Source organism: Octopus bimaculoides, chromosome 19 (assembly GCF_046866305.1).
Source record: "Octopus bimaculoides isolate indiv1 chromosome 19, ASM4686630v1, whole genome shotgun sequence".
NCBI lineage: Eukaryota > Metazoa > Mollusca > Cephalopoda > Octopoda > Octopodidae > Octopus > Octopus bimaculoides.
Genome location: NC_142946.1, coordinates 23,463,515 through 23,477,719, shown reverse-complemented (window position 1 = coordinate 23,477,719; position 14,205 = coordinate 23,463,515). Strand labels below are relative to the sequence as shown.

Below are 14,205 nucleotides of genomic sequence, written 5' to 3'. Positions count from 1 at the left end.
ACTGAACCAATAATTAACCTGCTGGAATTCTGTAACCAATCATACTATTGTCCAGAATTTGTGGTGTAAAATATATAAATATATAATCACATTCTAGTCATATCTGTACAGTCTGTCTGAATGAAATTCACATTGCTATCTGATATGTCATACATCATCATCATCATCAACAACAATAACATTTCAATGTCCACATTTTCCTGCTTGCATGGGTCAAACAGAATTTACAGAGACAAGTTTTCTATGGCTGGATGCCCTTCCAGTCACCAACCTTTACTTGTTTCCAAGCAAGGTAATATTTCCCTATAGCCAGACATGCTTTCACACAATAATTGAAATGAATAATATTAATTTATAACAAAGACACAATATCTGGAGAAAGAGACACAATCATACACACATACAAAGGTGCACTGAAAAGTTCATAAGTTGACTAAAAAGGAGTGATGCTACATTAGTGAAATCTTGCTTGCATTAATTTCAATTAATTTCAACTCTTCTTATTAATAATTGCATTGTTTCTTTCCATGTAAACTCACATCTGATTGTTCAAAGAACACTTAAAAAGTAACTAGTCGTGACTTCTCTTGAAAATGGACAAAATTTGGCATCAGTGGTTACTTAAGTAACTGCAGAGAAATGGGTTTAGTTCCCAATGACATAGTTGCTACATCAGAGGGTGATGCTCCAGCTTTATCAACAATGCAAAAGCGGGTTGCTGAATTTAGGAGGGGAAGGGAGAATCTTGAAGATGACCTAAAGTCTGGACATTCTGCAACTGCCACCACCAAGGAAAACATTGATCGTGTTCACCATATGGTGATGGATGCCAAGTGATTGATTATAAATCAAATAGCCAATGCTATTAGTGTATTCTGTGAGAGAGTTGAGAATAGTCTGCACAAAGAACTTTAAATGATGAAGGTTTCAACTTGGTGGGTGCCACATCTTCTGACACCTGATCAAAAGCGCACCAGGCTGATTACATCACAGGAAAATCTGATAATGTTTCAAGCAAGAAAAAGATAAAAGATACCCCTAATAAAACCAGAAAACACTTCGTTCCTAGCATTTCATATGAAATTAGACTTGATGAAAGCAATTTATTAAAGCTTTGGTTAAAGAAGGTGACTTGAATATTAGGGGGGGGGGGGAATTTCTTGCTCGTAGGTAGCTATCTTTGATGGATCTAAGATAAGAAACTAAATAAAGGATAACATAGTTATGAATTTACTTCAGTGGCTTAACTGCAGTGTGTGCTGTCAGGACAGCCTTTGAGTTCACCACATCCCTCACCCTTGAGCCCCCAAGCCTATACAACATACCCCAAAGTGCCAACTCCACAAAAAGAATTGCCTAGGGTAGACCACCCCTTCCCTACCCTTCAGCTATGCTAATGGTTTACTAGTGAAAAGTGCCTGGGTAGCATTCATTGAAGTTGTGGAAATCTTTTTGAACAATGGCAAATTTGAGAGTATTGAGACCTGGTGAATAAGTTACTCTTTCTCTTCCACAAACCAGAATGTAATATGAATATGAAAGAGCATTTAGACTATTTCTTTGCTAATTGAGGGTTATTAGTCAAGAGGTAACAGGACAGTTAATCTATGGTAAAAAGATACCAGGGTTGATGGAATATAAATATGATGGTAGACTATTGTTGGGGCCTTATAAGGGGACAAAACAGAGGTAATCAGGTTCAGCAATCCAAGAACAGAAACCTGTTTTCTCAAACAGTTAATTTGCTGGACTAATTTTGTTTTTGTTTATTCTACAACAAGTAAGAATTCGTTAATTGGGTGATGCACTTCCTCCCATAATACAGCATTTTTTGTTATGTGTGTAATTTCAGTGATAATAATACTGTCTTTTGGTGGCTAAATAGTGCATGAGTAACTATATCTTTGTAATAAATATGTCAATTTTTAATAAATTTTCGCAAAAAATATCTAATCTTTATGAATATAAATCTAACGTAGTACCTAAATGTAGGTGAAATGGGCTAGATAAAACAGTTAAAATGACAACACTAGATTTTTTTATATACTATGGAGCTAAAATTTGAAAACATCATCAACATCACTTAATGTCTGTTTTCCATGCTGGCATGGGTTGGATGGCTTGACAGGAACTGGTAAGCCCAGGGACCACACTAGGTCCCATAGTCTGTTTTGACTTAGTTTTTATGCGAATGAATACTGTCCACACCCTCAAATTTGGGTCAGTTTGTCTTCATGACATGTTCTCTCAATCTCACTCATCAAATCCATCTTTGACCTCAATGCCCACCTCTAAGAAACCTCAGAACTGGCCACGGGCCTTTGTCCACGGGCCTTTGTCCACGGGCCTTTGTCCACTATCTCCCATTTTAGGCCCCTGAAGGCCCTGATGATCCTAGCTCTCAGCTTGTCCTTTGTGTTGCAGCTGGATTTGTTGGTATCTTGTTCCACCATGCCCCACACAAAGAAGTCAAGGTAGTTGCAGTCAAGTGGGTTGGGAGGCTAAATGTCAGGTACTGTGTGATCAACAAAATTCTCTGTCAGCCAGGCCTGGGTCTTCTGGCTGGTGTGGCAGGGCACAGAGTCTCACTGCCACACATACGACCTCCCTGCAGCTACCTGGTTGATCCAAGGCTTCACCACCTCATCCAGAACCTGGATGTGGCTGTTGATGTTCAGCCTGAGGCTTTCAGGAAAGAAGTGGGGTGGCCTGACATCATTTGGCAGGAATATAGTTGCTTCATCAGCTAGAAATAGCAGCCAGCTCTCTCTCATATTACACCGTACAGATAATGAAGGAATGTACTGAATAATGTAGTTTCTGAGATAACTGACAATGCATCCAACCCATACTAGCAAAGAAAAGTGGAGTGAAAAACGATTGATGATGATGAGTAGCAATTTCAATTTGGATTTTGTATTTTGTTGGGGTTAGGAGTTCAATATGGAATCTATTCAGAGCTTTAGTCAAGTTAAACAATCTGACCTGAATCTATGCTTTACAGGTAAGGTGTGAACTGGACAATGTTAACTGGTGCAGCTCTGTGGTAAGAAGCTTGCTTCCCAACCACATGGTTCCGGGTTCAGTTCCACTGCATGGCACTTTGGGCAAGTGTCTTCTACTAGAGCTCCAAGGCCAACTGCCAACCAAAGTTTTGTGAGTGGATTTGGTACATGGAAACTGAAAGAAGCCCATTGTATGTGTGTGTGTGTGTGTGCGTGTTTGTGTGTGCATGTGTGTGTGTGCATGTGTGTGTGTGTGTGTGTGTGTGTGTGTGTGTGCATGTGTCTGTCTCTCACCACTGCTTGACAACCAGTGCTGGTGTGTTTATGTCTCTATAACTTAGCAGTTCAGTAAAAGAGAGTGATAAAATAAGTAACAAGCTTTAAAAAAAAAATTATACTGGAGTCGAATGCTTGAAGGCGGTACCCCAGCATGGCCACAGTCTAATGACTGAAACATGTAAAAGATTCAATGAGTCCAGTCTCAATAAGGTTCCTTGGAATATAAGTATACTAAGGTAGTGCTTGATCCTGGCCTCATTATTATTATAACTACCTCAAAGACAGAGGATGTAGGGTTGTTTTGCTTTTTCTAAGTTAGTCAGGCTAGTGAGATTTATTTTAAGTTGGTGAGATTGATGCAGTTGATGTCCAGCCTGAATGTGGGTGGAGATGAGATCACAGGCTTTGTACAAAAGTCTAACACAGCACATACAAGGACAAGGTGGTGGTGATAAACCAGGCAACATCTTAGAGTAGTGGTTCTCAATCAGGATCTATATGACCCCTGGGGTCCACATAAGATTTTTGGTAGCAAGTAAAATAGTAAACTGAGGATCCACAGTAGTATTTTAAGGGTTTGCTTTAGATATATTTATTGTAAGAAACAGCTAAGTTCCTTTCTCTAAGTTTTACATATTTAACATATTTCCAGCCACTGAAACATATTCTCTCAGACGACTATTGCAAATGAATGCGTAAAAATAGGAATTTTAAAAGAAATATCAATAAAACTTGTTTTCAGACATCGAAAAGCTACCAGGCTTCACAAGAATAAAATAGTAATCAAGAAGTTTGCTTCCCAACCCCATAGTTCAAGGTTCAGTCCTGCTGTATGGTACCTTGGGCAATTGTCTTCTGCTATAGCCTCAGGCCAACTAAAACCTTGTGAGTGAATTTGGTAGACAGAAACTGAAAGAAGCCTCTCATATATATATATATATCATCATCATCTTCGTCGTCGTTTAACGTCCGCTTTCCATGCTAGCATGGGTTGGACGATTTGACTGAGGACTGGTGGACCAGGAGGCGCCACCAGGCTCCAATCTGATTTGGCAGAGTTTCTACAGCTGGATGCCCTTCCTAACACCACCACTCCGAGAGTGTAGTGGGTGTTTTATGTGCCACTGGCACGAGGACCAATCAGGCGGTACTGGCGACGACTATACATATGTATGTGTATCTTTGTGTTTTTGTGTCTGTGTTTATCTCTTCCCCACCACTGGACAATTGGTGCTGGTGCGCTTACAGCCCCATAACTTAGCAGTTTGGTAAAAGAGACTGATAGAATAAATACCAGGCTTTAAAAGTAATAAGTGCTGGGTTGGTACATTTGACTAAATATTCTTCAAGGCAGTGCCCCATCATGGCTGGAGTTTAATGACTTATACAAGTAAAAGGAAAAAGGGGTCCATACAGAAAAAAACAATGGTTGAGAAACAGTGTCTTAGGGTTACCACCTATAGTGCTGCAGACAAAATATCTTGTGGTAATTAGTCATGATCTTTTATATTTTGAACTGGAAATCCTGTTCAAGTTGATTTTGTCTTTCACCCCTCCAGGAAACATTAACATAAGTACCAGTGATTTACCCATGTTGATATAATTGACTGTTCCCTCTCTGAAAATTTGTAGACTTTTTAACTATTATGTTTTATCTTTTACTTGTTTCAGTCATTTGACTGTGGCCACACTGGATCACCACCTTTAAGAGTTTTAGTTGAACAAATCAGCCCCAGGACTTATTTTTTAAAGCCTAGTACTTATTCTATAAATCTCTTTTGCCAAACTACTAAGTAATGGGGACATAACCACACTAACACTGGTTGTCAAGCAGTGGTAGGGGACAAACACGGACACAAAGACACACACACACACACACACATATATATTTATATAAATAAGGATAAGATCGTTAGTTAAAATACGGATCTTATCAGGTGACCAGCATGGGAATAAAAACCTCAAAGGTAATAATTATTATTAAAATTATAATTAAGGGTATCAAAGACATACCTCCATGCTAGATATAGCAGCCAAAACTTGACTCTAAAACTACATTAAATGAACATTTAATGTGGTTTTAGAGTCAAGTTTTGGCTGCTATATCTAGCATAGAGGTATCTCTGAGATCCCCTTAATTATAATCTTATATATATATATATATATATATATATATATATGACAGGCTTCTTTCAGTTCCCATCCACCAAATCCACTCACAAAGCTTTGGTCAGCTCGAGGCTGTAGTTGAAGACACAGGCTCAAAATGTTACACAGTGGGGTTGAACCTGGAACCATGTGGTTGGGAAGCAAAAGTCTTAGACAAGAATTGAACCAAGCCAGACGAATACTTTTGATACTCAGAATCAAGAGAATTAGCTGAACCACTTTATCTGTTTTAAAAAGAAAGAGGTTGTCATGGGATTTAGTACAGATGTAAACTTTGAGACAAACCAATATGGTGGCTAATGACTCAGGTATTTGAAATACTTTTCAGAATCTATGTTGCTGTATTTGGGACACTTCTTGAGATCAAAATACCACTTCGTCAATTATTTCACTTATGAGAGAAATGCAAGTATTACTAACAGAAATGTGAAATTGGATCTTTAAAGCCTTCCACTGAGAGGAAGTGCATGTTTTCAAAGTATTAGATTCACAACTTAATTAAGAACGTATAGATTAAGAGATAAAAATCTTAGATATAGTAAAACGCAATATATGTTTTGTCAGTCAGATGGGTAAAGAAGAGTAATACAACAAATGGGCTTTGAGAGAGTGATAGTCAGAGACACTAAATGCAGATGAACTGTAATAAAAAGCTTTTGTTTTGAAAAGTCTGGTATTCTATTCAAAACAGATTGCAAATTTTTGGTTTATCAGTTTCAATACACATATATAAGTATATATATGAAATTAAATATCGAACCCTCTTTTTGAAAATATCATTCACATAACATATAAATAATTATTATGTTCAATGATAATAGATATATGTATATACTTACATTTTTTATTTTCATTTCTAATCCATTTTTCCATGTTTGTCTTTTCTGATACAAGCCCTTATTTTTTTTCCAAGTAAAGGATAACATATTTTACTGATTTCATGGATTTAAAGCAGCGGTCCCCAAACTTATTAGACAATTGACACCTTCATGGAATTCTTGATCCCTCATCGACCCCCAGGTATGTATGAGAAAATAAATAGATAATAATAAAAAGTAGATTTGTCAACCCCCATGTGAGTTTGCACACACATTCACGCATGCATACACACGTGTATATGTATGCACAAGCATGGGTGTGTATAAATATGAATATGTATGAGTGCATATCATCATCATCATTGTTTAACGTCTGCTTTCCATCACGATTTCACTTTCGCTTGCCCCAACAGGTCTTCGCAAGCCGAGTTTAGTGTCCAATGAAGGAGACATTGGCATGGGTGCCAGTCGTCGAATTTAGTTCGATTTCGATTTCACTTGCCTCAACAGGTCTTCACAAGCGGAGTTTAGTGTCCAATGAAGGAAAGGTATGCATAAGTGGGCTGGCTACATCCCTGGCAGAGGCCTTGGATTTTGGTCTCACTTGGCTTTCCAGGTCTTCTCACGCACAGCATATTTCCAAAGGTCTCGGTCAGAAGTCATTGACTCGGTGAGGCCTAATGTTCGGAGGTCATGCTTCACTTCCTGGGCCTGCCTCTTCCACAGGTTCCCTCAACCGCTAGGGTGTGGCACACTTTCACACAGCAATCCTCATTCATTCTCGCCACATGACCATACCAGCACAATCGTCTCTCTTGCACACCACAACTGATGCTTCTCAGGTTCAACTTTTCTCTCAAGGTACTTACACTCTGTGGAGTGTGCACACTGACATTACACATCTATCGGAGCATACTGGCTTCATTCCTTGCGAGCTTACGCATGTCCTCAGCATTCACGGCCCATGTTTCACTGCCATGTAGCATGGCTGTTCGTACACATGCGTCATACAGTCTGCCTTTTACTCTGAGTGAAAGGCCCTTTGTCACCAGCAGAGGTAAGAGCTCTCTGAACTTTGCCCAGGCTATTCTTATTCTAGCAGCTACACTTTCAGTGCACCCTCCCTCACTACTAACTTGGTCACTTAGATAGCGGAAGCTATCAAATACGTCTAGTTTTTCTCCCTGGAATGTGGCAGAAGTTGTTTTCTACATATTTTCAGTGTTTATTGTTCCTGAACATCTGCCACATACAAAAACTAACTTCCTAATTAACCTTCCTTTGATATTGCTGCATCTCTTATGTGTCCATAGCTTGCACTGGGTACATCTTATGGAGTTTCTACCTACGCATAAAATAAAGTACCTGTCAAGTATGGGGGTTGATGATATCAACTACTACCCCATCCCTCAAAACTGTTGGCCTTGTGACTAAATAAGAAAACATCATTATTTATGGAATATATTCTTTGTTATTTTACTGTAAATAACCGTTATAAACCTAAATAATTTAGTTATAGCTGTTATTTACAGCAAAACAACACAGATTACGCTCTGTAAACAATAATAAAACTTGGTTTGTGTGAAATGATATACACTCCAGTAAGTCTAGAAAAATTTATCAAAGAATTCCCACACTCTCATTGAGCTTCTCAGTAAGAATCTCACTAGAAATCAAATGTTTTAATGTCATCAGGAGAGGTTTCTAAATAAAAACAAGAATAGAATGAAAAAAATGTTCTCCTCCCCAGGGTGTGTCAATAGAGAGATCCACAATAGAATGTGACATGGAAAAAATGAATGAATGAAAGATATTTTTAGATAAGAATAACAGTCACTTAGCTAATCAAATCATATTGACAACACTGAGCTGCATTTGGCAAAAAAAGAACTTTTTTTTTTACATGAAAGGTATCTGTCTTTTCTACCTTTCGGGGGATGATTTCAGTTATGCTTTAAAAACTTTCATATCATGTCAATTTACCCACCACAACAGAATTGAGATCCCAAAACCAAGATGTCACATAAAAAGCATTTGTGTGGGAGCTGGTGCCATATAAAAAGCACTGGTTATAGTACCACTTTAAAAACACTCAGTAAACTCTGTGGAATGGTTGGCATTAGGAAAGGCATCTAACCATAAAAACCGTCCACATTGACTTTCTCAGGAAAAACTAAAACAGTGTTTTTAGTTTTTGAGATTTATCCATCAAATTTGGGGCAGTTTATTTTCATGACAAATCCACCTTTGGTCTCAATGACAGCCTCCAGGGGTGACCTCAGAACTGGCCACAGGCCTTTGTCACTATCTTCCATTTTCTTGTATAACTGATATTTCTGCTAAAAACATCATCCACTCATCTTTGCATGTATTTATTGATACATAAAAGCAACCATATGAACGTTGAGCTATTCTATGAAGAAAAAAAAAAAAAAGAAGCTTAATTGTAAACTTATACACACTGGAAAGAAGATATAACAGTGTGATAAGAACCTCTCAACACTATATTTTATATGATTACTAATATATATAGGTGAAATAACTTCCCATTGTGATATTTTTAATAACAGTCTTCCAGAATTTTATTCATGTATTTTCCATTTAATTTATTTCCAAAGAGAAGAAAAGGTACTATTGATTTATTTTGACACCCTCTGTATATATTAATGTTTGCTTTTACATTCAGTTATCAAAAAACAATTTTACATTAATCTGATTGATTACTCTATCCTGTTGTAGAGTAAATATTCATCATTCTTAAACAAGAACGTTGTTGGGAGTGACTTTGAAGTTTTGTCTAGCTAAGCCATTGTTGGACTGCAGTCTGACAATGGCTTAGCTGGCTGAAACTTTGAAGTCACTGCCAACACCATTCCTTTTTAAGAATATATATATATATATATATATATATATATATATATATATATATAAACACACATGTGCATGCACACACATACACACACACACTACCATAGAGATAATTTATCTAATGAATAGGAGTGAAAATAGTAATTTTGGGCTTGAGTTGACTAGTTAATTCATAGGTTGTCCAATAAAATTAGTTACTTGTTTGATAAAATGTTTCCTTAATAGAATAATTAAAATGTTGTTTTATAGCATAGACACACAATTAAGTTAATAAATACCTCAGAGGTAATAAAATTAGCTACTTACTTGATAAAGTGCCTTCCCAAGTGATTAAACAAAGTTCGTTGTTTTATAGTTTTCCGTTGAAAATACTCAGTGTCAGCATCAAGATCACCAAGGGAACAGGCTGAAACAAAACAAAGCCAATGAAATGAATCGAACAGTGGAGTGCAGAATTCAAATTCTTATAGAAATATATTTGGGTCTTAATAAGGTTAATGTTAGAACTGAAAGCAATAGAGAGTAAAATTAACTCTTTAGCATTTAAACAGGCCATATCCAGCCCAAATATTCTACTTGTTTTATGTGCAAACTGGCCATATCCAGCCCAAATATACTTGTTTTATGTGCAAACTGGCCATATCCAGCCCAAATATACTTGTTTTATGTGCAAACTGGCCAGATCTGGCCTCTCACATCTAGCCAGCAATGTCATTCAAAGAATAAACAATCACTTCATTGAAGTCTCAAAGATATGAGATAATGGATGATTAATTCAAAACAAAGTGAATAAATAAGGATTACATTTGACAGATTAATTTGAATGTTAAAGGGTGATACCTTTTTCAGTGGAAAGCGCTTATCTGTGGAATGTGGCCTTATATATCAATCTATCTTTTGTTGTGAATGTCTTGCTTGAAGCTGTTTTCTGTTGAGACATGTCGAGTTTATTGAAGCAACCTGACTTATGGAAAATACCAGTTCTACTTTGGATACACATTTAATATCCTTACTGGAATGACTATTAAATTTAATTTCACAGTGAAAGGGTTAATCAGTTAAAAAAGTGGTCTTACACTGTTGCCTAAGAGTAAAACTGATTTGTCAGCCTTTTCAAAGAGGAATCAACATACAAAGTAAAATTTTCTTATATAATCAGAGATTATATACTGAGATCGCTAAGTGCATATTTATGATGTATTAACACATTAACTGCCACAGCTTATTACTGGAACTTAAAGATGATGCCATGTAATTCTAGTCACACAGCATATAATTTAATTACAATGAAATGTTTTTTTTTGTATTTTTACAATATTTCATAAGTAAACTTTAATATTTAGCACTCATGTTATTTAAATATCCTTGAAACCATGTCAAAAATACAGAATAAAATATTTTCTCAAATTATAAAAACTAGTCCCTTGATAATATTTTCACATTTGATTCCCAATTCTAATAATTTTTATAATGTACGTCTAATTATTTCTTTGTATAATAATGCTCACTTGCTTAGTAAGTATTTCTTTCGTTATTTTATCACAGTCATAATCTCTCTTTTTTAAACAGACATTACGGTAGCCCCACAACAGAGGGAGAAGCAGTTTGTCAAGTTTTACCTCCCCCCCAAAGCAACATAGAGTAGAGATTCCAATTCAGCAGCCCATCAGTAAGCCTTGCAGTGTGTGTGGGTGGGTGTGTGAGAGAGAGAGAGAGAGAGAGAGAGAGAGAGAGAGAGAGAGAGAGAAAGAGAGAGAGAGAGAGAGAGAGAAAGAGAGAGAGAGAGAGAGAGAAAGAGAGAGAGAGAGAGAGAGAGAGAGAGAGAGAGAGAGTATTGCAAACAATGAATGAAATAAACATGAAATGAAAAAAATCATATAAATAAATGGGCATCACTACATATGTATAAGCCCCCAACTTTGTTGCCTCATAACATCTAGAGAAAAGGATACTTTTTAACAAAATTTTCTACAAATACCACTTATATGTTGTGGCTTCAGAATATATAGGGATTTATGAGAAAGAATTTTTCAAAGGGGGTGGACAGAGGAGTTTCGGAAAATTCACACAATCTGACTTTTTTCCCTCATAACTTTGAAGATGGGTAGCTTTTAATGAAAATTTATACAAATCCCTTTCAAAAGGCATAGATTACGATTATAAAGAAATTTGTGGGGAAAAGGTTTTTGGGAGTTTTCCACATTTTTTTTTTTAACCACAGTCTCTGAAATGATGGAGGATGGGGGGGGGGAGAGTGCATCTTTGTATGAAAAATGTTTTGAAAACTCTTTTTTTTTTACACCCCTCTCCCTCATCATCTCACTCCGGACCTATTTTGGCTAATTTTTTTTCGGTACTTTGAGACCATGAGAAGAGCATCTTCGGTAAAAAAATTTTTTTAATTGTTAATATTTTCAGAGGGGAAAGTGAGTGATTTAAGAGTGATTTGTGGCACATCCACAGACAACCTTCCTCGTTTCTTTATCACTCTCGCATGTATTGATATTTTTCAATATTTTTTCCCCCATAAATACATTTATATATTATAAAAATGAAAATTTGAGAAATTATGAATTTTTGGCAACCCCACTCCCTGCTCCCAATTGTTTCTGTTTAGAAATTAAAATATTGGAGAGCCTGAGAAGGTCATTGTTTGGCATTTATCCACAGTGATTTCAAAAAATTATGATGTACTTGCGTAGCAAGTGACTTGATCTAAGGTTGTGTGCTGAAACAAAAACAATTGCAATGTGGAAGATATTTGTAAGCCATTCAAGAATACATGAAAACCATTAGTTTCTTTTCAAAATTAAAAGTGATGCAGCCTGAAGTTTTGTCAGTGAACAGCGCACACACACACATGCACATGTACACACACATATTCATTACCTTTCATTTGTGTGTATGTGTATCTATGTGTGTGTTGGTGTGTGTGTGTGTGTGTGTGTGTGTGTGTGTGTGTGTGTTATTGTTGAAGTCACTCATGCAACTTGTTTGTGTATATATTGGCTTAGTGGTACAGAATGTTTGGAAACTGTCAATAAGGTGCAAGTTTTGAGTACTTGTTGGCAACTTTCTAAGCTCTTCTCACAGCTATCCCATGTTCAAAAATTATATCAGTATTTAAAAAAATTTTCATTCAATAAATAATGTTTTTACATTACATATACATTAATAGTATAAACTATCAGTTTTCCAAATAGCGAATTTAAACTTAAAAGAGAAAGTGAGAGACTTTGCAAATGGAAATGGAATACTCTGCAGTGAATGCAATGAATATTTAAATTTGTGAAGAATTGGACGCAGTGAATGCAATGAATATTTAAATTTGCAAGAAATTGAAGTTAAAAAAATTCAATAAATTTGAGAAATCGAAATTATAGGGAATTTCTTAGAACATGAATCTATAAAAATATTTCCAGATGGTCAACCTTTTAATTATCGCTTTCTTTTAGTACTTTTAGTAATTGTTACATACCTAATTAATAAGCAGCTTTCTCCATTATAGTATAGATGCATAACCAGTGGTACATATGGGGATTGTGTGAAGTTTGTGATGAACCACCAGTGGTACATGTAGCCATTAATGTGTTAAATATCCATCATGCCCATGGCAAAGGCACACTAAACTCAATCTTTCTAGCTGTTAAATGAAATCATGTGTAGGTAGAGAACATTGCTATATGTAGCAGCAACACTTAGTAGAATTGATAAGAGATTTGGGTCTCAGAAAGGAATAAGACATGTCCTTAGTTGAGGTCCTGATTAGGCTAAAGTATGCAGATGTTTGTGTAAGTAGTTTCAATGGGAAGAGGCAGCCATGACCAATGAGTTAGTTCTAAACACTGCTTTGATCTCTGGAAGCCAGTAGCCACATGCAAAACTCTCAAAATTCTATGTTCACTGGGAGCCAGTTATGAACTAAGGGAGGTGAGGATATAACTATGTGCCAGCTGACAAAGTAGCTTCATGAAGTGTAACCCTTTAAGAAAGGCCCTGTCCTATATGGTGGTGGGATTCCACTGGGAGCCTATTTCACTAGCAAAATGTGATATTAGGCAAAGAAAGATGCAGTTAAAAGCTTAACATCAAAATACTACACTGTCTTCAAGATGGAGGAGTGTTTTAAATGTTTACAATTTTACCAAAGAACCAGGTGGCATGTTAGACCTATCCTAGATACACATAAAAGGGGGCCATGGTGTTTGTTTTATCATGGTGCCACTACTTCCACCACCACCACCACCACCGCCACCACCACCACCACCAACAACAACAACACAAGTTGTCTATGGACTGGTAATGTTCTGTGCTGTTTAGGCATTACCAGACTCACTCACCATAGATACAGTATAAGATATAATCATCAAGTGATGTCATTATAGTACACAATAGGTTATGGGACTTACTACACATTCTTAACTGATTCAGAATACGATTTAAAAATCATCTTTTCCACAGCACATAAATAATAAGAGAAAGCATGTATGCATGCATACATACATACATATTTAAATTGGTGTTGATAAAGAATTTTTGATGCACAATACTGCAGATGTTGAGAAAAATGATGAGCATGTTCTTGACCGAGCTGCAGCTCTGTCATGCCTTCTTCGGTCATGGAGACGAAGTGCTCTTACATTGTGACAACTGCTGTAAGCCTACCAAAGCATACTCAATGTCTCTGTAGCAGACTTTCCAAGTTTAATGCAAAATTTCACATTGGCACTTTGTTCCAACTTCCTGTCCATGACAAAATCGCGAACTGCAGCATGCATGTGATCACAAAAACACAAATTTCACCTGCAAAATAAACACAGCGATCTCAATTGGCACACTGCGTCATGAAGGTCACTGCTAGCTCTCACTGCACACACAACCGTGTGCAGCCATCTGCAGAACTAGTCTGGGAACTTTATGATACAACCTTGTAGCTACTCAGGTGTAAAATGCAGGTGATGTATATTTTCATCAGGTAGACTGAGACAAGGAGAATGACTTGTTTAACAACACAAAATAATTGACAAAGCAAAATTTGAATGACATTGGTACATACTTTTAAAATA

The 14,205-nt window shown here is 36.6% G+C and overlaps 1 protein-coding gene across 3 annotated transcripts in view; it reads right to left on the bottom strand.

Annotated features, from left to right (window-relative positions):
- Positions 1–14,205, bottom strand: part of LOC106873101 (uncharacterized) — a 173,174-nt gene that overhangs the window by 37,051 nt on the left and 121,918 nt on the right. For all 3 annotated transcript variants that reach the window (XM_089366619.1, XM_014920328.3, XM_014920327.3), the window contains exon 13: positions 9,446–9,545. In XM_089366619.1, coding sequence (XP_089222745.1) covers positions 9,446–9,545 — 100 coding nt within the window. The remainder of the gene's footprint in view (positions 1–9,445; positions 9,546–14,205) is intronic.